Consider the following 27,712-nt stretch of genomic DNA (forward strand, 5'->3'; position numbering starts at 1 on the left):
GCTTTGGGCTGAAGTCTTTCTTTTTTAAACTGTGACGTAAGATGCTACGCGTCTCTTGCCTTTAGATGATTTGTTATAGTCTTGTCTGTTTTCATCGGGGATTAAACTCTCCTTTGCTACTTCCAGGCCTAGGATGGTATATCACTACCGTGTTTCTCATATAATAAGGCCGGGTCTTATTTTTTTTTGAGCCCCGAAAAAATGGCTAGGCCATCTTTTTGGGGGTGACTTAATCCCCCCCCCCTTGCATCTTCGGGAGGGCAGCGATGGCTTGGATGTTGACCTCGGCGTTGGTGGGGCACTTCATATTGGGGTCAACGCAGGCAGCACCATATCCGGGTGTACAACAAAAGTACTTCCTAACGGCAAGCCCCCCCACCATTCCCCCCATTTCGCATGTTTTAATATAGGCCTTAATTTGGGGGAGGGGCTTAATTTCATTTCATGCCTATAAAACATGCTGGGACTTCCTATTGGGGGAGGCCGTATTGTTGGAGAAACAGGGTAGGTATCTGTGGGAGACGGAGCAGCAAGGCAGTCTTGTGCCTGCCTGGGACTATCCTGGTAGGCCAGAGGGGGATTCTCCAGCTCATTGTCTAAAGTTGGGCTGTTATAAACTTGCCATCTGGCGCAGGTGGGGTTAGTGAGGCCTCACATTCTTCTCTTCCCTGTGGGGAGCGTAGCAGATTCAGGGTACCTGGAATGCCTTGGAGAAGTGGGCCTCGTGTGTGTGTATCAATAAAGAATGAAGAGAGCAGAGCTTTCGGCCTGTCGCAAAGGGGTGCTTTCTTTTGCAAAGTAATACCACCATTTCTGAAGAGCCCTCGGAGCTCTTTGGGTTTCAAAGCTATACAAAACACCAGAAGCAAAGTAAATCTGTTAATCCCAAACGCACCAATCACCCTCCTTAAATTTCTGCCCACCTAATTTCAGTGTGTTCAGCAAGAGAGTAAGACCCCTAATGTTCCCTCTCGGCTCCCTTCCTAGCAGCTGCTGTATAGTATGGATACCCCTCAGAAATACTGAATTGTAGTGAACGTTCTGGAAATGAAATGCAGGTACCAGGCTAGTTTCAAAGATTTTTCTAGGTTTCCAGTATTTTTGTATAACTTAGTAGCTTCTCCCAGAATGATAACTCAATGGAGCTTTGAAAATCAAAGCACTTGGAAGATTTGTTCTCTGGAGAAAGGGGAAATTTGTCTTGAATCTTTTCGGTCACTTAATGTCACTTAAGAGTCAACCCAGGTAGTTTGTTCATTTAACTTTGCCCTGTTTTCCTTCCAGCAGTATTTTGATATCTAGAATCCTGCAATTACATCGATCACATTGCTCTGGCCAAACATCTGTGTGGTGGGTTTATTTTTGTATATGTGGGTCAAACTAGTTCATCTCCTTTTAGGGATAGAACCAATGGAATGCTACCCAATTTCTATACACAAGGTTTTAATGTCAGTGAACAGATGAACTGGGAAATATCCGATTGAAATCCAGGACAGTCTATACTGACAGTTATAAAAACCATCCCACAGCTTTTTCATGTTGCATAGGTTGAACAAAGAAAAATAATAATTAGGCAAATGGAAAAAAAAAAGATGTCCAGTATGGGGAAGAAAAAGCAAAACTTGGTTGGAACTGTTAAAGTGGTGATCAGCGAGCATGATTTATCTTGCAAAATAACCTGTCTCACTTTCTCTCTCAAGGAGTTAGAATATGTAGCATTTTTAGGTCTCCTTTTAGCTTTTTAAACTAGTTTGCTACTGCTGCTTCCATGTTTCTAATGCAAGCTGATGACCGGCTGACAAAAGACAAGGAGGTCTAGGTATCATCATGATCTCAGGAGGTGAGCTCATTGAGGTAATTTGGTCATGCTGCATTACCTAATGCGTTTGAGGTATCATTAGTCATGAAGAAAACACTTTCTAATTTAATGCTAGATCTGAATGAGAATTGAAAGATGCACAATGAAGGGGGGCAGCTGCCAATCTGCAAACCACCTGCTTGTTATTGCTTGTTAAGTTTGCCTGCCCAGTAAAACTATTTCTTTTAGACAAGGCAGTTTCAGCCTCTCCCACATCCTAAGAGTATAGTCCTGTTCCAAGCCTAGAGTTTCAGCTGCCCAAAAACAATCGCATCCAGCTGTTTTAAATACATATTTTAATACTTGATACAAAACACCCCCCCAAAAAATAAACAAATAAACAGTAACTTCAATCTAAGCTTCAAAATATTTTCATCTGTTAAATTAAAAGTCGCTCCCATAGAAAAGCTACAATTCACAATTGTGTGTTTTTATTTTTACAAAACAAAATTTAAGCTCAAAAAAGGAAAAATAGCTTTCCTCCCCCCGCCCCCCCCCATTCCTTTTTTTCTTCTTCTTTATACAAAAAAAAAGGCCGAAGTTGGTTGGTTGAAGTGCATGGGAGGGAAGGGGAGACACAGCACAACCTGTACAGTATCTACACAGTGCTTTTGCATAATGTGTCGAGAGTCGCAACCAGTTGGGGGAAGAGGGGGGGGTGGTGTGAAGTGATTTGGTCATTTAGAGATGAGGATTGTAGTGTATGTGTTTGGGGAATGAATGAGGAGAGGAGCAGGGAAGAGGGAGCTGGCTCTGGCAAAAGATGGGCCGAGTATATTTTTGGGCACAAAATCTTCTTTTTAACTCTCTACCCCACCCCAATATGCTGTGACCTGAGTGTCCTTTTGAGGATTTTTTTTTTAAAAAGGAAAATACAAGGAAATAATATATAGTTTTAAAAAGTAGGGCTTTTAGGAGGACTTGAGGAGGAAGAGAGAACAGGCTAAGTCACCACTCAGGGTCTAGCATATTGTCGCTGTCTTTGAGTAACATAGAGGCAGGGAGGCTGAGGGGAAAAAAAGGAGGGAAGAAAAACTGAAAGAAGGAATTACTTTCCTTGAACTTAACGTGGCTTATTTTCCTTATTGCTTTGTACCTTGGCCACTGGGATCAGGACCGAGCTTGTCTGTGTGTCAGAGAGAGAGAGACAGAGAGCGCAAGAGAGTGTGTGTTTGGCAAGGTAGAGAGAAGAAGCGACTGATTCTTGTACTAAAACCCTGAGCCGGTTCTCACCTGCATGCGGCGCACGCAGGCCTGAGGTAAGGTGGGAAGTGAAAGGGCGGTGCTGTCCCCCTCCAGGAGGACAGAGCCCTTGCTACTCCTTGCTGAGGTTTGGGGGACCCAACCGTAGGGGAATCTCGCCAGGGGTGGGGGGGAAGACACAAAAGCAAGGGCAGGAGGGCCTCCTGCGCTACCAACAGGAACGTTTACAAACATGGCTTCAAGAAGTGCTATGGGCATGGCCCTCTTCCTCTCTCTCTTCCCCCACCCCCACTCCCCCAGCCTCTTCCCAACAGCAGCCCCCCCTCCTCCAAAAAATTGCTGAGACCAGAGCTGCACCGTGTGCTTTTAGAGATCCCTCTGGCAGAAGATTCCGGATCCAGGCAAGTGGTGAAGCTAAAACACATTCATGGTCAAAGATGCTCAGAGCCATCAGCAACAACCGATCTTTTGCTGGTATTTCCTCCCCTCCTTTGGGCTACACCCATAGGCTGGGCCCCAGAGATGGAAGGGGGTCACGGATGGGGAGAGAGAGACAGATGTCTCAAGCTCTCTTTCCTTAAGAATGGACAGTGGTGGAGACCCCTCAGTTCAGGCAGTGTTATGTGGCCAATTTCCTCCTCCTGTTTTTTACAGGCCGGCCAGGCCGAGGCCGTCGAGCAACAGTGTAGTCAACCTATAAAGGGGGAACAGTGAGGAAAGACAAGTTAAGGCACAATTCACAATTTGGGGTGACAGCAACACTCCTTATTCCTTCCCTTACAAAGTGGTGAGGGGGCATCCTCAGGAGCACATAATAATAATCCTTGAGCATCCCTTCTGCAGTCTTTGTAAATGGCCCTCTGCAGCCATAATTGCCAAAAATCAATGGTATTTTTTCCTCCACACTGTAGTAGAAACTGCAGTAGGAACCACAAAGGAGCTGTTTACTTCAATTTAAAAAGAGGCAAAACGCATCAAGAATGTACGTCAAACCTTAGGAGAATCGCCTCCCCAAGAAATACAGGCTTGGTCTATTTCACATTATCACCCATTCACCCATGAGAAAAAAATATATATTTACCAATGGGCTGGATCCTGGATCAATGCTAGGACCCCGAATCCGTGTAGTCTCAGGGCGGCCACTGGGCCGGACACCACTGCAAAGAGAAAATAGGACTAAGAATACAGGAACCAGGAGCGCTACTCAGCTGACCCTGAGGACACAGATAAACCTCCAGGTGCTGCAACGACCCTCTAAAACGGGTGTCAAACTCGATTTCATTGAGGGCCGCATTCAGGGTTGTGTTTGACCCTGGGGGCTGGGGTGGGCATGGCCAAGGTGGGCGTGGCCAGCTTGATGTCACTAATTGTCAGGGGCACCTGTGGTGGCCTGAGCACTCTGCCAACGAAAATGAGCTCCTGAGCCCTCTGCCGGTGAAAATGGAGCTTGGGGAGCACATGGGGCCTCCCTGGGCCCCGTTTTTGGCCATGACAGCCTCCTGCAGCCCTCCGGGAGATCCATCTTTGCTGGCCCAAGTGCTTTGCCAGTGAAAACGGGCTCCCAAGCTCCATTTTCAGCTGCAGCAACGGCCTCCTGCAACCTTCTGCCAAATAAAACAGGACTTGGGAGGGCCGCTCCATTTTCGCTGGCAGAAGCACCACAGGCCGGTCCATCGACATTTCCAGGGTGGCTCTGTGGGCCAGATCTATGTGCCCCGCAGGCCGGATCTGGCCCCCAGGACTTGTTTGATACCCCTGGTCTAAAAGGATGCAAATGACCAGCTGTCTGCAAGGAACATAAATTCTTCCATTCCCCACTATCCTGTCAGCTGAAGAAACTTCTTGGATGAAGCTTACTGGTCTTAAAAGAGAAAACAAGAAAGTCCAGTTGCCTCCTGAAAAAGCACCTTTGGGACAACCATGATCTGGATGACTGAGACTATCTACAAACAGTAAACTAAGAAATAATCTCTGAGATATCCCAAGCTTGTCTTGAATTCTGCTATCTCTACGAATTCCGTCCCTTCTGGACACTGATTCTCACCTGCTTTTCCTCCTTCGGCCACGTCTGGCTGGTCGCCTACCCGGAGGGCCCTAGAGAAAGAAATGGGTTAGAAGATAAGTATCAGTTTTGAAGGTGTCAGCTTCCTAAAAGTACTCCAGAACTGGCAATAAGACCCTCCACACAATTTGCTTCATTGGCAACGCATGGTTTCACAACCAATTTTATAAGGATCAGATTATTCATTCAATTTAAGGAAAGAGTAAAGCTTTCCTAAACTTTTTTTCATTTCAATCTAAAAACAAAGTGGGAAAATGTAAGTGCATACACAAAGAGACACCCATAATTAAATGCTTCCTCACGTAAGGTATGCACAATATTAGATAATCTGACACATCGCTACGTGGTTCTCCTTTTCTCTACATGCATGGGTTTATATTTAATATTGTTAGAATGAGGGCAAGTTATTGAAACAGCAACACATACATACCTCCCCCATAGTCTGAAGAGTCCAAAATTCTTCCTGAGTAAGCTTTAGAATAGTCTTTTACTTTAAAACCAAAGTCCTCTGAAGAAGGAGCAATCAAAGGAAACAAAACAATGTTTGCGTTCACACATCACACTAAGCCATAATATCAGTCTTATCCCACTAGAAGCTGGTTATGACCTGCAAACCCTCCGCTATTTGCGCCTATAATCTAACCTAGGGGTGTCAATCTGGCGGTCTGCAGGCCGGAGGCGATGCTCAGCCCCACAAAGGGAAAAAACATCGCGAAACATCACATGGCGGCAAATTGACGCAGCGAGTTTGACACCCATGATCTAAGCAATCCCACAAGTTCCTCAAATAGGCTCCAACCTATGACCAAACCCCACAAGATCTCTATTAGGAGAGACTGGAGCACTAAATGCAGTTTCCCTCCAATTTGTTTACGTCTCACTAAGATGAAAAGCGGCAGCTTTCAATTTCTAAAAGCAAAGCCTCCTTGTTTGACCTCCATTTAGTGTGTGGAGTCAGCCATGTGTCAGGAGAGCCCAGGCTGGTTTCCAACAGTGCTGACATTAAAGCTAAGACAGCCGGAGGGGTAGAAAGCACTGCGAGGATCAGGGGCAACCTGTGCTTTTTGAGTAGGGGTGGAGAACCATGGCCCTTTTATGACTGGGGCAGTGGTGGGATTCAAATTTTGTTACTACCGGTCCTGTGGGCGTGGCTTGGTGGGCGTGGCAGGGGAAGGATCCTGTAAAATGTCCAGTCAGAGGTGGCATTTGCCGGTTCTCCGAACTACTCAAAATTTCCGCTACCGGTTCTTCAGAACTGGTTAGAATCTGCTGAATACCCACCTCTGGACTGGGTGACTTCAACTCCCAGAATTCCTGAGCCAGCATGGCTGGGAGTTGAAGTCCACCAGTCATAAAAGAGCCATGCTACCCTGGCCCCTGATTAGAGTGACATAAAACCCAAGCAGTTCTGGTTTGCAAATGAAAAGTTTAGCCTCGGTATTTATGACATATGAAACTTGCTAACTGTAGCTTACTTAACAAATCATGATTACGAAAATGATGGCTTAGCATAATGTATGAACCTAATCAATACTATGAAATCATCTGTCTAGTGGTCCAATAAAAGAAAATAAACAAAGACACACCATGAAGCGCTTTCTGGAGGACTATGGAAAAACTGGGCATCTTCCTAGCGGATCCGGACTGATGTAAAAAGAGCACTTACGATACACAGCTAGTGCTCGACTTCTAACCATTCATTTCGTGACCAGTCGAAGTTACCAACAGCATGGAAAACAATAATTTATGAGTGATCCTTATATATTGTCAGAGCATCCCCAGGGTCATGTGAACAAGACTGGGTGCTTGGCAACCAGCAGGCATTCACAACGGTTGACGTGTCTTCGGGTCGTATGATCCCCATTTGCAACCTTCTCAGCTGGCTTCTAATAAACGATCAACGGGGAAAGCTAGATTTGCTGAATCAGCTGTACTGATTTGCTTAACTGTGGCACACGCACGCACACACACACACAAAAACCCTCGTAAAATTGGTCATGATTCTCTTAACAACTGCCTAGCTTAGCAATGCAAATATTAATCCCAATTGTGGCCAGTGTGGGACCCAGGGCTCAAACTGGAGTTATCATTCACCTAAAGAAGAGACCAACATAGCTGCTTAGTGGACTAGATCAAAGGTCCTCCTGGTCCAGCACTTGGGGTTCGATAGAGTTGTCAATAAGAAAGTACCTCCAGAAAGCAAGTTTTTTTTTTCCCTTTTGGAGTATCTGGACAATTGTGGTAAAGCAAATTCCCTATAATTTCCTTGAACTCCTTCCTTGTTCCATCCAAGCCTTCCCCAACTGGGTACCCTTTAGTCATACTGAGACTACAACCCCCAGAATTCAGCCGGTTGGCTGGGAATCCCGGAGGATGCAGTCTCCAAACACCTGAAGGGTACCAAGTTGGAGAGGACCACTGAAACCCTTCGACTTACCTTTATCTCCTGAACAGCAAAAGGACCTGCTTGGGTTTCTTCACTGCTAGCCACCATTTCCCCATTGCAACGCCAGGTGGGATGCGAGAGATGTCCTGAGCCCAACTCAGGAAGTTGTCCATTGAAGTGCCGCCTGCCCCGCCCCCGCCCGCCCCCACGACGTCCAGTCTTGCTGCCCCGGAGTGATCCGCGTGAAAGACTGCTGGCAGAGTCCCCATTCAGCTCTTCTGGGCTACATCTGAGCCGCTTGTGGGGGGAGTGGGAACCGCTGGCTTCTTGCCCTGAGGCGGCCTCCTGCTCCCCTTGCCTGGCTGGCTCAAGGGCTCTGGGCGACTCTAAGGCACTTGTGAGGGCAGTGTCCGTGCAAGGGGGCAAGATAGCCTGGTGGCTTGGCTCAGTCTCTGGCACAGGGAGCATGCTGGACAAGGCTGAGGCTGGAGGCTCACTGGGTAGCACCAGTTTCTCTGGGGCACTGAAGCCAGTGCTTAGCTGGCAAACAGAAAGAGAAGAAACCTTCGTGAGATCATTTCAATTTTCCCTGCGGCATTCAGAGGTTGCATCTCCAAACGCTTTTCTGAATTTACATGCTGCCAAGAGGACGGATATTCGAATATTTACATTGCTGTTGAATATTCCATTTCTTGGGACTTTCTTCCTAAAGACCATTAATATCACACTCCATTGGCTTATCCTGGTCCTTTCTCATCTTTTAACCTTTCAGAGAAACAACGTATTGGACAGAAGCCTGGCCTTTCTGTTGCTGGCTGCCTCTGACTCAACTGCGCTGCTCTTTTGCTGGCCTTTTCCCCCTGGCTCCAATTTTTTCTTTTCCTTTATCCTTTCTGTCTTACTTATCTAACTTTCTACTCCTTTTTTCCTCCCTCCCCCCCCCTCTCCTTGTAGTTTCCTACTTAATTTAGTAACTTTTCTCCCTGTGATCTGATACTGCTTCCTCCGCTGCCGCCATCTTGAAGGAACAACTTGAACAAACAACGTCTAGTTAGTTCACACACGCCAAGTACAGTAGTAAACATGTTTCAGAATATATTGGTTTGTTTAGGAAAACTGAATCCCAACTGGGAAAGAATAGGCCCAATAGAGGAGTAACGAGATTCTGCTGTCTCACTGCTTTGTTCACCCCTAAAACTTCTATGAGCCTCACTTTAATATTTATTCAACCAGTTAACTGAATCCTTAGTGGCCCTGGGTTCTGCTTGTTGCTTTTGAAAGCTACATCTGCCCTCCTCCATGACTTGATGAGGGCACCAACCTGGCATTATCACTGAAACCCAGGGGAGGCTCAAAGAAATATACCCATCTTGATTTCAGGTTTTGCATACCCTGAAAGGGCAACAGGAAAGGTGGTGGATAAACTTCTCCACTTCATCAGTTCCAAAGAAGGATGGGATGGGACACTGAAAAAAGCATCCTATTCTTGCTGGTATGTTCTTCTTTTGATGCAATCCAACAACAGTAACTTTGTGAAACCTTTTATTTATTTATATGCTCCTTGCCCATATAATTTATGACTTAGGGAGGAATGTATTCCAAACCAGTCTTCCTGAGAGCTGGTAATAAGGATTGGCTCTAACTTCCTTACAGCTCTGGAAGAAATTGATTTTATTCATTATTTGTTTTTTTATCGTCTGCCCATCTTACCATAGAATAACTCTGGGCAGCTTACGGGTTACATCTTAGTTAAAACAAACGTGTTAAAATCAAACCTTAAAACCAAAGACACATGGGGAGGGCGGGAGCAGAGGGGGGGGGAGGGAGGATCTGTTATTAATCAACTATCTCCACTGCGCTGATCCCCACACCGGGGCCCCAAGCCGATTGGCACAGCCACAACTTTAGGCTCTTACGAAAAGATTGGAAGGTTGGGGCCAGAAAATTCTACTCCTTCTACTATTGCCCACACAACAATTTGTTCACACTGATATTTGCACACTGGACAAGACTCTGATCACATTGGCTGGTCAGTCGGGGATTGATAAATACATCGGAGTATCACCTGCATACTGATGACCCGATTCCGAACCAACAAATGCCCTCCCTCAGTGTCCTTGTATAAACAGGTGAGGTGAGAGCATGAAGTCTTGGGGCGTTCTACAAATTGAAGTTTTCAGGTTCAACCCTCTCTTCCTCTAACTAAAACCAACAGGAACTGGCCACCCTATTTCTATTTCTTACAGCCACACGATATTTTAAATGTTTGAGGGAAGTACAACAGTATCCAACAATTGTCACAGGAAATAGAGTAATGCCCAACATCTGTCGATCATAGGTAGGCTAGAGTAGAAAATTAACTCCACAAGGGAGACTAAAATTCCTTTTATTGTGATGGGTAAAACAACAGAATTTTGCCAGTCGGATTATGTAGTAGCTCCTCTTTCTATTTATACTTCAGTAAATTAAGAAGTGTTTAAGTCACTTCTGAATATTATCTCTCTGTTGTGGACTTAAAACAAGTTTCACTTTTCATTAACTTAGCAACAGATCTTGCGTATCTCCATCTAGGCTGTTCTTGCTCTCTACTGTCAGATATTGCAGGAACTACTAGCCGAGGGTTGCTGTGTTTCTCTTGAAAATTTTAAATATAATGCAGCATCCCAGACACACGTTTTGGGAACTTGGGGCAATGACAAAGTTACTAGGACCCTAAGGATGTTGTGAACTAAGAGAGTTTGAGAATCACTGTTCTTCACAGGAGTTGATCTTGAGGAAGGAATCACTCTAAAAAGGATAGCTGGCTGGCAATCAGCCAATGCAATAAAAACTGCAGAAATAATCAAATGTCACCAATCTTAATCCAACAGTTTAATCCCTCATATGGGTCCTTAGGCATGCTCAGCTGGTTCACTTGGTTGTCTTCCTCCAAGGGTTCTCTGGGTTTCTCTGCTGACATTTTATCTTTTGGAGTTTCTTGGAAAATCTAGCTCCTCCTCATTCTCCCTCCGTGGGATTAGCAATAACATTTAGACTTGTATACCGCTTCACAATACTTTACAGCCCTCTCTTAAGTCGTTTAGAGTGTCAGCCTATTGCCCCCAACAATCTGGGTTCCTATTTCACCAAGTTTGGAAGGGTGGAAGGCTGCGTCAACCTTGACTCGGTGAAGATCGAACTGCTGGCAGTTGGCAGAATTAGCCTGCAATGTTACATTCTACCCACTGTGCCACCATGGGTCCTCATTATTGTACAGTGAGAGGCTGCGTAAGAACCACCAGGTCCAAGGCCCTCAATACCTGGCCATTCCAGGCACAAACAGAGGTCTCCAACATATGACCTACCAGACTCTCAGGAAAAACCTCATGTGTCCTCTGAAACTCCTTCCGGTTCATCAGGCACCTGGCACAGATAGCCTAATAAGAGCTGTAGTGGCACAGTGGTTAGAATGCAGTACTTCAGGCTAATTCTGCAGGCTGCCGACTGCCAGGAGTTCGATCCTAACCTGCTCAAAGTGGACTTAGCCTTCTATCCTTCCGAGGTCAGTAAAATGAGGACTATTGTTGTTGGGAGCAATAGGCTGACTCTGTAAGCCAGGGGTCCCCAACCGCCCGGTCCGCGGACCGGTACCGTCCATAGAACAAGTCTTACCGGGCCGCTGGTTGCTGGGCGCCGCCATCTTTTTGGTAAAAAGTGCTTCCGGTGAGCTTTTCTGGGTAGAAAGCTTACTGGAAGCACTTTTTCATCAAAAAAGATGGCAGCAGCAGCGCTTCCGGTGAGCTTTTCCGGGTAGAAAGCCATTTCACCGAAAAGCTCACGGGCGCTGGCGCCATCTTTCGCGTCAAAAAGATGGCGGCGCCCAGTTGATGCGGTGCCGGACGCGGCGCCCAGCTGATGCCGGTACCGGGCCGCGGAGTCAAAAAGGTTGGGGATCACTGCTGTAAGCTGCTTAGAAAGGGCTGGAAGGCCCCGTGAAGCGGTATATAAGTCTAAGTGCTATTGCTTATAGGTCATACCCTTTTGTAAGGGGAAAGGGAAATTGCACAGGCACACCAACAAAGAGTGATCTAACCATGGCAAAGGCCTGATGTTATGTACTCCTCCTTACATCATATCACAGCTACCCCAAGGACCAGAAACCAGATTTAATATGTGATGATATTTGACGACTGGGTTGCCATGAGCACCTTAGCCGTCCCAGATTCAGTACCATCAAGGAGAAGGTTACAATCCCCAAAGACTATCAATCCCAGGGAATCAATCCCTAACCTGGCAATTGAATCGATAGTCTTCATGAGCTCCTTTGAACCACCCTATATTGTCCTTACAGATATTTTTTTTTTTTTTTGCTTCAAGCTTAATCTATGCACAATTCCAATTTGCAAAATGCACTACTCTTGAGTACACATTTGGGAATGAAACCTGCTCTTTTACCCCAAGAATGGATGTTGCATATGAGAGAAGAGCTAAGCACTGCCCATTGCCCAGCCTACCCCTGAGGCTGATAGTGACACCCTGCTTACCTGTAAGCTCTGGAGGAGGCAAGCCAGCGGGTTGGAGCCTGCTAGTAAGGGCAGCTGTCCTTGGAAAAGCTGGATTCCGAGAGGCCCTTGCAGATTGGGTGGCAAAAGAGGCTGCTGGGCCTGGAGAAGAGGACTTCCCATCAATGAGGGGCCTGAAGCTGGATTCAGGGATGGAAGGTCACCTTCACATGGGCAAAAGGGGGGAGGAGGTCAGCTCTGCTGCTGGCATATAGCTGTCATCAGCACCAATCCCAAATATTTCCAGGGGTACTAGCAGTAGGCCTTTGTACACCTCCTCTCTCTCTAAACTTATAGTGAACTTGCTGGAAGGTCAGGAGGATTTTATCTGCTATCCAATTTTGGCAAGTCAAGAAGGTATCTGAAAGAGACATCTATCTACGTGCACACAACTGCTTTTGTTTGTAAGGGATTAAAGCAGGCACACGGAGCTGAACTGAAGAATCATCCCTTTACAACTATTCCTGCACAGGCAGAAGTTGCGGCCAGTAAGTATAACTCTATTCCCTCAACCACCCAATCATATCAGCAGGGGAATGCCAAAAGGGCCTGCATAGGGAGAAGCAAATGGTTGGCATATCCACATTGGGCAAAAGCTTTCCTCAAACTGCAGTTCTCCACAGATAGTCCATGCTTACTGATGCCTCGGTCAATGACGGTTCAAAGTTATGATGGTGTAGAGAAAACCAGCTTGTGCTTGTGACCAATCCTCACATTTATGACTACTGTGGCAACCCATGGTCACATGATTTGGGCACTCTGCAATCAGTGTGCATTGCAGTGCTCCACGGTCACACGATTGCTATTTGTGTGACTTCACCACCGGTTTCTGACAAGCAGGATTAATGAACAGCACAGGAGTAAAATCACCAGCCATGGTCACAGGATGCCTCACTTGATGACTGGAAAATCGCTTAACAACCAAAGAGGAAGTGAGATCCTAAGCTGGTCACAATAGTGCGGTTGGTCTCAATTGCGATTGATAAGTGAGGACATGCATAAGTCCAATTATCTCCTGCCAGGAAGAATCAGGTTGGAGAAACGAAGAGCAAAACTTTAGAACACGGGTGTCAAATTTGCCACATCACGTTGCTGTCCCATGATGTTTTTCCCATTCGTGGAACTGGAGTGGGCGTGGCGCATCCAGTTTGACACCCCTGCCAGTTTGACACCCCTGCTTTAGCACAATAGGACATCTGTGGGGGACAATCTCTTTCTGCTTAGGGGCAGAAATATCTTTCACCTTTGGCATCGGACAAGAGGATCATCAACTCACCCAGAAGTGTGGTACTCAGCAGCGGATTGACAAGCTGGGGCAATATGGGATTCAGCCGCCCAGAGACACAGGGGGTCCCCTCAGTAGTTGTCGGTGTGGTGTTAGTGGAGGTAGGTGCCACGGGAGTGCTAGCCAGGCCAGTCTGGGATGGAAGGACAGGAAAGGTCTGAGACAGGAGAAGAGCCACCAGGAGAAGCCCCTCGCATGACTTCAGGAGAGAACTCAAAGCTGTTGCTCAGGCTCAGCCACCAGGTTTGACCCTAAACAGGGTTTCTAGCCTTTAAAGCAGGCGCAGAGCTCTTTAAATATCGGTTCTTTCATTATCCAACAACTAGTTCATAACACTCAATGCGTCTCCTTGGAACCACACTTCCTTAATACATAAAGTCAACAGATCAGTATTACCTCCACAGTAGCTGGATATGCCTTGTGAAGACTTTGCTAAAAAGCAACTATACTCCTTCCAACCTTTCATGTTCCTAAGATAGCCTTCAACCTACGATCCAATCCCACCAGATCTTTATAACGAGGGATGCACTTCCCATCCGATCCCACCGCATCTCGATGAAATTAAAAAAAAACCTAAAAGCAACTGGCCTCTTGCGTAACCTTCTTACCTGCGTAGGGATCGGTCCTGTGTCAGAAGGGCCCAGGCCGGTTGCCAACAATGCTGAATTTAAAGCTAGGACAGCTGGAGGGGTGGAAAGTGCTGGGAAGAGCAGGGGCTGCAGAGTGTCAGGCAAGCCGGCGAAGGGCTCCAACAATGGCTCCGTGGTCGCCGCTTCCCTCTGCCCTTCGCAAGCCGCCTCTGGCAGCGCCAACAGGGATGCCAGGAGCCCACTTGGCTGTTGTAGCAAATCCAGGCTGGGCAGCACCAGAGGCAACAGGGGCTGTCCGTCTGGCTCCTCCTGCAGGTTAAGAGGGGGAAGTGGTGTCTCTGGGCCCAAGGTCAGCGAGAAGGGGAAGGAGCCCAGCGGGAACAGCCCAGGAGGTAGAGCATTCCCAAACGGCAGCGCTTGCTCCTGTGCCAGGAAGGGGAATGGATCGGGGCCTGCGGGCAGCGGGCAGCCCACGCCCCCACCTTCCACTGTGCTGGTGGTGAGAGTAACAGGGCTGGGGGTGGGAGGGGCTTTGGGAGTCATGAGTGAAGCCGAAGCAGCAGCAGCAGCAGCAGCACCTGGAGGAAAGAAAACAAAGGCATCACCAATCACAGGAATGGCCACACCCCTGCCTCAAGGGATGCTTGTTCCCAGAATGCACTGCACTTGGGAGAAGCCCTTTGCAAAAGCTCCAAGCCCGAATGGTCATCTGTAGCCAAACTCTCAGCAGACACCACTTGCTCCACTTAATTCCTTACACGAGTACTTAGAGTGGACAATGTAGGCTTGCGAGCAACGTTTTGGGATGCCAGTGTTCCTGAATAATTAAAGGGACACGCAGAGGGGAAAATTCATCCCGGTGCAACTTTCTAGAGCGTGGGTGTCAAACTCAAGGCCTGCGGTCCGAATCCGGCTTACATCTAGCCTGCAGGGCCACCCTGGAAACATCGGACTGGCCTGCGGTGCCTCTACCAGTGAAAATGGAGCTTGGAAGAGCCATGCGCAGCCCCCATGAGCTCAGTTTTCGCTGGCAGAGGGCTGCTAGGAGGCCATCGCAGCTGAAAACAGATGTTGAAAAGGCCACACCCCACGTCCTCCCCCCACCCAAGGTCAAACACAACCCTGATGCAGCCCTCAATGAAATCGAGTTTGACACCCCTGTGCTAGGGGCTTAGGAGTTTCATCCTTTCTACCCTTCAGCCTCAGAGTTAATTAATTGTGCTTGAATAATTCTAATTTAATTCAGAGACCAGTAAAATCTTTTATAAGTAGAGATCACCACTGAGGTACATATCAGTCAACCATTTGGTCTTGCCTGTTTCTCCTTTGATGAGGCATCAACTTTTAAGCCTGAAGTTTTGTAGGCTTTGCTTTTGTTGGAAAAGACCTTGAGGTTGGGAAAGATTGAAGGCAAAAGGAGGGAGGGGATGGCAGAGGATGAGATGGTTAGATAGTGTCATTGACACAATGGACAAGGATTCGGGCAAATTCTGGGAGATAACAGAAGACGGGCCGTGCTGTGGTCCACGGGTCGTGAGGAGTCAGACATGAGTGAGCAACTTCAAAAATACTTTGTTTGGGTTGACAGGATTGGTTCTCAGCACTGATTTGCAAAAACACAGTTTTTGGGTTAGCTTAGTATAAACCCACTCGACTGTAGCTTATTCAGCAAGCCTTAATTAAAACAAAAGTGGTTTAATATAACACATGAATCCAATCAATGTTTGTTTTACATTATAATTATGTGTGTTACTAGGGCAGCATTGGAGAGCTACTTTTCTCAAATGTTGTTTTCCTTTTTTTAATTTTCCCTACTATGAATGACATTGTTTGGGGGCATGTGGGGTGGAGAATGCACCTTCTACACTTGTCCCCATGATGGAAGGAGAGGGGAATATATTAGATAGAACGGGATAGTGTTAATGGTAGGACTAACCACTCCTCACCACTGCTCCTCCATTCCTCAATCTGTAAGTTTCAAGACGGGAAGATAAACAATTTAACTGGCACATCTAATCTGGTAGTAAGAATCAGCAATTTATCTAACTGCAAAGGATTAAACCATGGCTACTTGTTCACTGTGCCGCACCACAACAAAGGTTGGCTTGAGTAAACTTTTACAGAATGGGGTATACCATTCTCCCATAGCTATTTCTGTCTGTATAACCTTTAACAAAACAAAGGCCTATATTCAAATGCCCGGTTAATGGGCACCTCTGATTATTTGGTGCCCACCTCCTCCATTTCATACCTATTTCTTTTGCCCAAACATTAGCCTGTTGTAAACATCATTCAAACCAGAATCTGTAACTGGAGAAAAGCCTTCATTATAAATTCAGGATTGCATAGCCTGAACTTTGCATGATCAGAAAGGATCAGGCGGCAATCCAGCTCAGGCAGGGCCTTTTGCTTCAGCAGAGATAAGATCTGTTTTCCCTGGCCAAGAAAAGGAGGCAAGACAATCACGGGGCCAGCAATTCCCTCCTTTTTAAAATTTCCCTTAAAAGAGAACAAGCAGCAAACTCTCCAGGCGCCTCAGACAGCTGCCACTCAGCTGCAGCTCCCAATCTGGGGAAAGACAAAAAACTCGAGGACAGCTACCTCCACCTCCATGTGTAGAGACCTACCTGGGGGTCCATGGGATGCAAGCGGGGAGGTGGGAGGTTTCGGCTGTGGGGAACTCCCTGAGATCTGTTCGGAAGACGTGGAGGCCAGCTGACCAAAGAGGCTGAGGAGTTGGCTGTTGAAGTCCTGGAAGGGGGGCAAAGAACTGGGGCCGTCGCCAGCAGGGGCCTGGAGAAGTGGAGGCAGGCTTGGCGTAGGTGAACTCCCGGGAGGAGCCAGCAGACTGAGCAGAGAGGCCAGCGGCTGTACCGGGGCGGCTGCACTTGGGGGTCCATTCTTGGCCTCTCCTCCGGGAGGCTGGTCCCGAGGCCAGGGGTGTCGGGTCAGTGCCTCCTCAGGGTGGGTGACCCCCGCCTGCCCTGCGTGGGAATCCTTGAGCAGGCGCAGGACAGTGGGGGAGCGACGTTGCCGCCGAGGTGTCCGCCCGCCCACCACTGACAGCAGCAAGCGGTTGGGTAAAGTGCTGGCAGCCAGCTCGTCGGGACGCCCCCTGCTGGCCAGCTGGGCCTTGGCGGCTGCGCTCAACAAACTGCTGGCTGGGAAAGAGCCTGGGCCCTGTGGAGGAAGGAGCAGCAGGCCAGGCGGCCCTTTGCCTTCTGGGGCAGCTCCTAAGGGCACTGAGGGCAGGTTATTGCTGCTTTGGTTGGTTAAGGCGTTGGTCGGGGGTGCTGCGTCCAAGCTGGAGGGCCTGGAAGCCAGGCGGTGTCCAGAGGGGCCCTGCTCAGAGGAGGCGGATGAGGGCCGTGACCGCTGTGGAGAAGGCTCAGCGCTGCCTGCTGATGAAGACACGGAGGAGAGGCTGGTGGGGGCAGGTGAGCCGGCAACACTGGCTTGCGACCCAAGAGGGACGGAACGACCACTCCAGGGGCTGCTCTCTTGACCAGACCCCACCTCATCCAGCAGGGGGAAGAGGAAACTGTTGGATGAATAGGGCCGGGGCGAGGCATCTGCTGAGGTCTTGCTGGGTGGAAAAGATCCCCCGGCAGCATTCAGTTCAGACGGAAAGGCTGGGCGGGCACTGCCATTGACAGTGGCCGGCAGGCGGCCTGGGAAGCCATCCGCAGAGAAAGTGTTGTGAAGGCGGGGAAAGGAAGAGCTTGGACCAGACCAGGCACTTCCATAACGATCAGAGGAACATTGCAAGGAGAGATCTGACCCCTTGGGCAAGCTGGTTGGAGCTTTGCTGGAAAGAGTCTGCTGCAGGCAAGTGCTAGGCCCTGGCATGGCCGGGTGAGATGGCAGAGTCATTCCAGCCCCTGAAAATAAGAGGAAACGGTGATTATTCTCCAAAAGGAAGAAAAAAAAATAGGAAGCCCCAATTTATACCAAAAGGCTGGCTAGCTGCTTCGATGGAATGAGAATGCAGAAGATTAGGTAACTGGGGGGTGGGGGATAGGAAGGGGGGAACCACCCTAAAATCAAGCTTCCTTTAAACAAATTGGGACATCCAAGTTTTTCCACCTCAGCAATAAAATAGAAAAACCTACCATCACATTTCACACCTTCAGAGGCCTCCTTGGTCCCCATTTTAAGACACGGTTTTTTGTTTTTTTTTACAGTTGTACCACTAAGGCCATTATTGTGGAATTATTACTATCAGTGGTATTATCATTGTTATTTATGGTTTTTATTTTTGTTGCTTGTTGCTTTTAATACTATGCTCGCCACCCAGAACCACAGTTGCAAGCCATATTAAATCAATAAGATTATTGTAAATTTTATAAAAGAAAAGGAGGAAGGAAGGAAGGAAGGAAGGAAGGAAGGAAGGAAGGAAGGAAGGAAGGAAGGAAGGAAGGAAGGAAAAGGAAGGAAGATCTCAGCATGGCTTCTGTTTTCAAGGTTAATCCAGAATTCTTGATAGGCAGCAAATAAATTTTATAGAGATAGATGGATGGATGGATGGATGGATGGATGGATGAGAGAGGGAGGGAGGGAGAGATCTTGGCATGGCTTCTGTTTAGAAGGTTAATCCAGAATTCTACTCAGACTCTTGTTTACCCCAAGCAAGAGACCAAATGAGAAGAACAGATGAAGAAGAGATGTACAAATAGAAAAACAAACCAGGCCATTCATCAAACAACACGTTACCTGGCCCCAGGTGTGGCAGGCTGAGGGGTCCATGGGTCTCCATGCTGCGATAAAGTGTTGCCATTGCTACAATTTTCCGCCGGTGATTGCAGAGCTTGGTCATGTCTTGGTCTCCCTTGCTGCCTTCACTCCCAATCACCATCGCTGCAGGGTCGAAGTTGAACACCTAACCATAACGGGGAAAGGTTTAATGACTGAACACCCAACCCTTCCCTCAACTGACAAAAGTGCTAGGGCAGGAATTTGCCCATTCTTTGGTTCTTCATAGTTGGAATGTAGCTGAATATCAGAAACCTCATGAGTTTCTCAGAAGGACTTTCCACTGGTTTCAGGGGGATTTAAGTGGAGGAGCACAACCTCCAGCCCCTGATAATACATGCTATGATCAATTAAACCTGTGTTTAACCTGAATGAAATGTAACCCAATTGAGTATTGTCTAGGCTTCAACTCTTACTTTTCTGAGCGCAAGCCACAGCAAGCTACTCAAAGACCAAGTATGGTGCTTGGCTTGGAAGAAGTGGCTTTCCCTGGCTTTAAGGGTGAGCGGGACCACAAAGCATTCCGCCTTCCTAGTCAAACGTGTATGTTTGAATTAAAATAAAAGAGCGTAAAATGAACCATTTAAAAAAGGAGATTCAAATTGACAGTTTAAAAAGACAAATGAAAGTGTGTGTTTTGATTGCTGTTATAAAGAAGGGGGTTTAAATGTAATTGTTCAAAAATGCTATTCCACCACTTGGCTCAGTCTTTTTTTGGCCAGTTAAAAGAGGCTGAGAGTAGTGTGTGTGTGTTTAGAAGAGCCTCTCCCGCAGACCTTAATTGCTAAACAAGTATATCATGAGTGAGGGAGTCTGCCTGATATTAATAAGTCCTCCCAAAGCATATACCTTGTTGAGCCTTCCTCAAACTGGTGTCCTCCAGATGTGCCATAATTCAGTTTTCATATATACTTCCAACCAACAGGCAAGATTACAGAAGCTGGAAAGCTAAGGTGGCAAATCGTGTTCTTAGTTGATCTATCACCTGACTAGCAAGAAATATGTCCCAGTGATAAATCACATGCTTTGCATGTAAATGTTCCCAGGCTCCATTCCTGCCACCTGCACGAAGACTGAGAGAGACACCTGGCTGAAACTAGAAAGCTCTAATCAGCCAGCTAGAAAACCTAGAAGGGCCCACTGATTTGCTGTCAGAGTTTCCTACATGTCTTGTTGCGTGTTATTCATCCCTTATGCTTGAGGGGATTTGTTTCCACTTGGGCAAATAAAAAAATCCTACCCCAGAATCTCTCAACATTCGGATACTAATCAGCTTCTCTCCTAAGCCCTCGCTACCTTGTGCACGTTGAGGGGACACTCCAGTCCACACTTGCAAGTGCCGTCCGCCAGCAGATACGCACGAGTCTGCTCCAATGAAGCCAAGCTTGTCCCGCTAGGACTAGGAGAAAGAAAAGAGGGACAGGCCAGATTAGCACGAAAACAACAGTGGAGAGAGCAGGGGAGAAAGAAATACATAGTCGAGGGGGCAGGCTGTACCTGATATAGCACACTCTGCCCTCTTCCACCCTGCGCTGCCAGCCCACAGGCACGGGTGTGACTGCCGGGCGCCCACCTCGATCCACACCAGAGCAATCATCGCCGCCATTCATTGTGCTCCCTCAGCGCTTGGGGACCTGGAAGAACCCGTGGTGGTTAGGACGTAAGGCACCATAGTGGTCAAAGAGCATCAAGAGCAGCAGGAGGAGAGGATCCTCGCAACCGTAGTATTAGCGGGGGATGGAAATGTAAGAGATGGGTAACCTTAGTCCCAAGAGCTGGGGCTATATTCTAAGCTGAAAAGGATGAGGCCTACTTGCACAGGCCTGACAGCACTGAGGAGCTGTGGAGTCTTTAAGGCATCTGCTACCTTTACAAACAAAACATGAGATTTCACCCTTAGCTTTGCTCAAAAACCTGGCATCTGAAACTGGGTCCCCACCTCTATAAGTCTCCCAACTCCCCAGGTAAACCCTCTGGCGGAATAAACAGCCTGCCACTGAGCCTTTCCTATCAGGGAAAGGTGAGATTAGCTCTAGGACTGCAAGAGGCTTTGTGTCATGGGTAAGAGTTATTATTAGCTGAGCCAGCAACAGGATGGCTTCCGGCCAAGCTACACAAACCAACAGAATCACACTTTGGGGACTCCACCACCTCAAATTCCAGGTAGGAGGAAGTCCTGTTTTCTTTTACAATGGATTTTTTTTTTTAAAAAAAAGGATAATAACAATAGCTCCCAATATAATTCCCTACTAATTTATACAGTCCAAAGTGGTACAGTCATAGAAGAGTTCACTCCTAGGATTCTATTCTAAAATTCTGGGGAGAGGCAGAAAGGTTGGGGTTCATTCAAAAGAAAGAGAGCAAATAAGTAGCTGGAAGAGAAGAAAAGAGGGAGGCAGAAAGGTGGCACTGCATGAACTAGGACACAAGTAAGACAAGACTTAAACCAGCAGGAAGATCTGAAGGGAGTCAGAGAAACAGATTTACATTATCCAAGTCCCATCACCCTCTCCTCTCCCAATTGAGCGGGCTCTGCCCTATTAAAGAAAATTAGGAGAGTCATGAAACAGTAAACAGCTGGCTGATCCTTTAATCCAGCTCTACTATGCAGATGGCTCCTACCTGCTCATGGCTGCAAACCTCGCGGCAGGCGATATTAAGGCTGGGTGTGTTCCCTTGAGTCACTCATAGTCAGTCCGGTGGCCTCTCTTCTGAGAATCCAGATGGTGTCCTGTCCAGCAAGCTCACGCCACTCAGGAGCCACACTAGCCTACCCCTGGAAAGGAAGGAGAACATGACTCAAGCGAGGAGAAAGAGGGAGACAAGATTCTCTACAATGGTTTTGATAGAAAATATCTGGGTCAAATACTTTTTCGGGGAGAGATATGGGGGTGGGGGTGGGGCTAATGTTAGAACACCATTCTAATGTGCTACTATTCCAGTCTGGGTTAGTAAAAGTTCTTGTTACTTTAAAATGAATCGCATTTTACTATTTGGTGTGGTACAAGGAAGTGATAGATAAACGCCCAAAGAAAACAAGGCCTACCATTAGATTCCTCATTATTATGGAAGATTAAAATCCCAGTTTAAAGGGCGGGGGCGGGGGGAATGGCATATTTGCCAACTTGAATGTAAACAGAGCTTAAAATATAAGGTCGTGGCAACTCTTGGGAACTGACTGCATGTATTGATACATATGATCCATATTGTACACCATTGGATCATGCTTGGTGAACATAATCTGCACAAATGTACATCCATAAGAGACAACAGTCTAGAGATAGTCAACTTGGAATACACTGATATTTTGGATAACCGTTCCCGTATGCCACACAACCAGTTAACATGGCCAGAATCAGGGATTCTGGGCATTACAGCCCAAAGTGGACTACAATGGGGGAACCACCAGGTTATCTCCTGTTCTTGGACTAGACCAGGGGTGTCAAACTCAATTTCATTGAGGGCTGCATCAGGGTTGTGTTTGACCTTGGGGGGACGTGGTCAGGGTGGGCGTGGCTAGCTCAATGTCACTCATGTCAGGGGGGCCTCTGGTGGCCGGAGTGCTCTCCCAGCGAAAATGGGCTCCCGAGCTCCTGCAACCCTCTGGCAGTGAAAATGGAGCTCAGGTGGGCCACCCGCGGCCGTCCCAACCTCCGCTTTTGCTGGCATAGGCACCACATGCTGGTTTTTTTTGCTGTTTCCAGGGCAGTCCCGCGGGCCAGATCTAAACACCTTGCAGGCCGGATTCAGCCCCCGGGCCTTGAGTTTGACACCCCTGGACTGGACCATATCACTGCAAATTTTCTTAAGTAAACATGCAGGAGAATCCAGGTTCAACCTCTGGCATATTCAGCCAAAAAAATTATTGCCTAAAACATTGGCAAAACACGACCGTTGATAATACAGTACTATACTGGATTAGTTGGACCAATGGCCTGATTTAACATAACACAACTTTCTATATTCCTCCTGGCAAATAAACATTTAACCAATGAGAGGAAAGAGTTTCAGTCCAGCCCATTCCACGTTGCGTGCAAAAACCAGAAATCATCTCCATTAATCCAGAATCCCTAAGAATCCCTAAGTGCATGACTTATAATGACTGGCATAAAAGCAAACCAATGGCCAACTGCTTTGGCTGCACATCTAAATCATATGCTAATTTTTCTTATTCATAAGAGTGGCATTTCTAGGCAGATACGAAGTTGTAGACAAGATACTGGTTTCTCCTATGCCACAAAGAAAAGAAGCTTCTACAGGAACATGTTGATGCTGGCTGAAGTTTAGGAATGAAAAAAATCAGAGCGTATGAGTAATGGATTGGAGCTTTACAAATACATTCATTTGTTAGTAGCCCACAAAAAGCCTGTGGGCTAGTGGGCCATCTCCATATACATAAACTTTTTCGCCTATGCAGACAACAAGCATTTATTTTTGGAAAGCTCTTTGGCTGATCAGCCAAAAGCAAATCTTTGTCATCTAAAACAATTAGAAGAAATGCTTATTTAGAATTCTGAACATTATTTACTTTATTTCTATCCTTCTTTTATTATTTTTACAAATAACTCAGGATGGCAAACATATCCAATATATCTTCTTTCTATTTTCCCCACAACCAACCCTGTGGCTTGGCATGAGAGATAGAGTGACTGGCCCAAAGTCACCAAGGTGGCTTTTATAGCTAAGACAGAACTTGAACTCACAGTCTCCTGCTTGCTAGCTTAGTCTAAACTGGCTCTCACATTAGCTGAAAAATCTACACTCATCAGGCTAGTAGCCAAGGATTAAACGGTAGGGAGACACCATATTATATTTTCCTTCATTGCAGTTATAAAAACTGACCGAAAATGATAGCCCAATTCGAATTAATTACTAATGGATGAAAAAACAGATTAATTCCATCTATTGTGTGAAGCCAATATTTCTTTAACCATGGTTCCTGTATCAACCACAATTAAGCCAAAACCAAATGAATCACATGTATATAGTTAATACACTCTTAATATGCTATGAACCAGATGCTCTACTTTTAGTGCCTTGAACAGTAGCCTGGCATGCAGAAAACACAAAGGAAAAAAGAGAATCTGTATTAATTCTACAGATCAGGTGAATGTAAAAAGCATAAGACAGGATCAGCCATTAAAAAGTTGGCAGTTCCTCTCACTACACATAAATTGATTAAAATATATCTAAAGAATTTAGAAATCCAGGGGAAAAATACTGGGAATGGTTAATAGACCTGCCTACACATTGATTGGCTCCTCCCATTCATTCACTGACAGAGCTAAAGGTTAAAGCAGTATAAAAACAGATTTCAGAGCAGGTGAATGTAGATTTTTTTTGTTTGTGAGGAAACATTTGAAAGCAATGCTGAAGCAATAGAAAAAATATTCCTCTTTCTTTTGAAACTATATGTGGTGTTCATCTTATACCTATATTATACATCTATATTTATTTACATTTTTAAAAAATACTATAAACAACAGGGGAAAATCGGAAGGATGTTCATCTTATCATCCTTAAAGAAAGCACTATTCCTGAGATTGGGCCCTGTCATACTAGTTACTCTCATGAGTGAAATTTAACACCTACATCTAAAGTGGCTGTCAATGAGGTAAGGACAGTTCCACATCCAAGTTAAAGTGCCCAGGCCTTGTATTGTCACTGACTAAGGCTTAGGCTTAGGTAGTTCTGTTGCAAAGAAATCAACAGTATGTGTATAGGTTTTAGTGTATATTTTATACTAAGTATATATTTTAAAGTGTTAAGATTTGGCCATATGTTTTTTTCAATATATTCAAGGCATTTGATTCTTTGGAGGGAGCTTGTTAAAGCAGTATAGAAAACTACACTGACCCACTGCAGAGGATAAAAAGGCAGAAACTATATGCAGGAACCTTATTGCCACAGTTTAATGGAAGTTGGCAACATGGGCAGGATCTTGTAAACGCAGGATAGATATCCTCCATTAGGACACAGATAGCCCTCAACTTATAACAGTTCGTTTAATGACCCTTCAAAATTACAACGGCACTGAAAAAAGTGGCTGACCCCTTTTCACACTTAACATTGAAGGATCCCTGTGGTCACATGATCAAATGGGTGGAAATCTGAGGACCAGTCCTAAGTACAGGTAGTCCTCGATTTACAATGGCTCATTAAGTTGGCTGTTCAAAATTACAACAGCCCTGGAAAAGGTGACTTATGACAGTTTTTCACACTTGTGACTGCTGTAGCATCCCCATGGTCACATGATCAAAATTCAGACACTTGGCAACTGACTCATATTTATGACGGTTGCAGTGTCCTGAAGTCACATGATCACCTTTTGTGACCTTCTGACAAGCAGAGTCATTGGGGAAGCCAGATTCACTTAACAAATGTGATACTAACTTAACTGCAGTGATTCACCTAACAAATGTGGCAAGAAAGGTCATAAAATGGGGCAAAACAACTCATTTAGCAATAGAAATTTTGAGCTCAACTGTGGTCATAAGTCGAGGACTGCCCGTAATAAAATGTATGCAGCAAAAAGATTAGACTACTCTCTTGATTTTATAACTGCACTCTGATCTAACTTTAAACAAGGCTAGCATTGTTTATGTTCTGCAAGGTGTGTTTACCTAATCTAGCTATTTTCAACAAACACATACTGCGCCTTTTGAACAATTGGTAATATTGTAGAATCGAACCTAGTTCTTTTTTTGGGTGGGGGGTGGAGAGGGGAATACAAAACTCTGTGCCTTCCAGTTGTTCTCAACTTCAGCTCCTCTGATCCCTAGCTACATAATAATTGCAATAATATTTTGGCAACCGTAGTCCAAAGTATCTGGAAGGCAGCATATTTTCAAATGCATCAATATAAATAAAATAAAATAAAATATCGCGAGACAAACAAGCCTGGATGAAAATTATATTGTACCATTAATTATTACTGCCTAGATTCCTGCAAGTTAATAAGAAATGGGAATTTTGCATAGGAAGCGAGTGCGGCTTTCAAACTTTTTAACAATTACCGAGGAGTTACCCTAGCTGATAAGCAAATTCCTGCTGAATAAGATCAAATGTGCTATCTAGTTTCCAATTTCCACCTCCCTAAAGATAATTGATGCTTGGATGGGAATAGCCAGAGCAATTCTGTAATCTGAAGAAAAGGATTCTAAGAGTTACCTTCTCTACTCTTGCCTTTCCCAACCTGGTGCCCTCTGGACCACTATTCCCACCATCCTCTTTACACAACACTGCTAGACAGAAATACTTTCTGCATATTTGGCCTCCGGCTTTTCTAAATGATCACAAGAAAGTTTATTAATCTCCTTTTATTTGGAACTCCTAGTGAATGAGAGTCAGGAAATGGTCCTAACCACTTTCCTGGTGACTTTTTAACCTTTCAATCACACTGGGAGGAAGTGAGCCCTCCTTTTACTTTTCTGCACACAGGCTGAAAAGATATCAACGCAAGGATGGGAAATACACAAACCGGATTCCAGGAGAACCCTCTTAAGAGAAATTTGTGGGGAAATATATCAGTGACATGCATCTCTTCTGTCTAACCCCCCCTCTTTTTTTTTAACCACCTGCAGTTGGGAGAGCCTGAAAACAGGAGCTGGAAACAGTACCCAGTAACCTTCTGCTACTGCCCCTTCTTCCTTAGGTCATAGACCCCTTGAAGGATGGCTGAACTTTTCCCACCATAGCAGTAACTGAAGATCTAGGAGTGGGGTCTGCGACCTCTTCCCCCTCCCCACCCCCCGCCCCCCAAGTAGAGAGAACATAAGGCAACCAAGCACCCCGGCAACCTTTCTCCTTAGCTTTGTGCAATCGGGTTTAAAAGGGAATCCCCCTCCTTCTCCCCCAAAGCCATTATTCATTCCCTTTTGGTACAGGAAGAGTAGTAATTTAAGAGGTGGCGGCCAAATCGCCTTTTCCCAGCAGCTCCTCTTTAATGGAAAGCCTGGGCAACTCCGGCAGAAGTTTGAACTGTCAAGAGAAGCTGCAGCGGGAGATCGGCTCGACTCCGGGCACTCACGACTCCCCTCGCCTATGCCAAATGCACCCCTCGAGTCCGACTTCAGAGTGTGCCCGGGGCCCCTTTGGCACTTACCTTGGTTCATGGTGCCCCCTCCCCAGAAGCAGCTGCAAGCTCCAACTTGTAATCGCGTCTCTCCCCGGGGGGAGGGGGGGCTACGGGAGGCCCCCTCCCACCTGCGGTGGGTGCCGGGTGGGTGCGTGGGTTGGGTGGGGGGGTCAGGGTGCAGAGGATCGCTGGTGCTCTCCACCCCCACCCCCCAGTGCCTACCTCACTCCCTCCCTCCCCCCTGGACTCAGTGCCAGGAAGAGGAGGGGGTAGAGCAAGGGAGCTTCCTCCCTGGCATGCGCACTGGGGGCCGGCTGAGGGTGGAGGTTGGGGAGTGGGGGAACAGCCCTGGGAATTCCGTTCCCGACCTCCTTCGCTCTGCGCTTAGGGCGCAGGGCTCGCAGTAAAATCTGGCCTGGGCCCTTTGGGTTGTTTTGAAGTCCCGGTGCGGAGATCGGAGCGGCACTCGCGGCAGTCAATCCTGTCGCCTGTTGTTTGCGGCCTGCCTTGCCTTGCCTTTTGCCCATTAGCTCTTAAGATGCTCGGAAACGAATTGCTTGTCTTGAAAGGCGCTTGCAGAGAGGTTTGGGTGCTTTTGGAAAGGACCCGTTCCCGTACCTCAGTGGTCTTTTAAATGGGAATGAAGGATGAAGTCCTTACATGCCCATCCTTGTTTTGAGTCGGAATGGATAAAATTTGTGTGTACTGTATATGCAACTACATTAAGTAAAGACTGTCTATAAGTTGATGGAAACTCCAGATGGTAAAAAGTTATTCTAGGGAAACTCCTCCCCATTCTGGGGAGAAAAGTAAAACCCACAGTTGTTCTACCACAATGGGCAGAAACTTCCAAGGAAGAATTAAAAACGAATTAATGCAAGTTGCCTAAAATCACAGGTATGAGATGGATGGCTATAGAATAAATATACAGATTTATTTAACCATGATATGCTCAACC

At 46.5% G+C, this 27,712-nt stretch overlaps 1 protein-coding gene across 2 annotated transcripts; it reads right to left on the minus strand.

Annotated features, from left to right (window-relative positions):
- Positions 1-2,137: 2,137 nt before the first annotated feature.
- MBD6 (methyl-CpG binding domain protein 6) lies at positions 2,138-27,145 on the minus strand. 2 transcript variants are annotated; one of them, XR_015747814.1, is made up of 14 exons: positions 26,782-27,145; positions 21,300-21,453; positions 20,175-20,311; positions 19,974-20,076; positions 18,639-18,804; positions 16,553-17,806; positions 13,944-14,503; positions 13,327-13,468; positions 12,033-12,214; positions 7,561-8,049; positions 5,554-5,631; positions 5,106-5,155; positions 4,143-4,218; positions 2,725-3,755 (listed from the first exon to the last, which is right to left on the minus strand). XR_015747814.1 is itself a non-coding variant. In XM_026673919.2 (13 exons), the coding sequence occupies exons 3-13, from the start codon at positions 20,285-20,287 to the stop codon at positions 3,681-3,683; spliced, it is 3,210 nt and encodes a 1,069-aa protein (XP_026529704.2). In that variant the 5' UTR covers positions 20,288-20,311; positions 21,300-21,453; positions 26,782-27,145; the 3' UTR covers positions 2,138-3,680. The 2 variants fall into 2 exon arrangements, 1 of the variants encoding a protein (XP_026529704.2); XM_026673919.2 differs by lacking the exon at positions 5,554-5,631 and having other exon boundaries at positions 2,138-3,755.
- Positions 27,146-27,712: the final 567 nt, after the last annotated feature.

Source organism: Notechis scutatus, chromosome 2 (genome assembly GCF_049901735.1).
Source record: "Notechis scutatus isolate UNSWTSFEM ecotype Mainland chromosome 2, rNotScu1.2, whole genome shotgun sequence".
In the NCBI taxonomy this organism is placed as follows: domain Eukaryota; kingdom Metazoa; phylum Chordata; class Lepidosauria; order Squamata; family Elapidae; genus Notechis; species Notechis scutatus.

Excerpts from the sequence above, each read along its gene's own strand:
- MBD6 (XM_026673919.2), bottom strand. The coding sequence starts at position 20,287 with ATGAATGGCGGCGATGATTGCTCTGGTGTGGATCGAGGTGGGCGCCCG. Across the intron at positions 20,077-20,174 it reads GGCAGAGTGTGCTATATCAG|TCCTAGCGGGACAAGCTTGG; the intron begins GTACAGCCTGCC and ends TCTTTCTCCTAG. Across the intron at positions 8,050-12,032 it reads GCCTCCTCCAGAGCTTACAG|CTAAGCACTGGCTTCAGTGC; the intron begins GTAAGCAGGGTG and ends TCTGTTTGCCAG.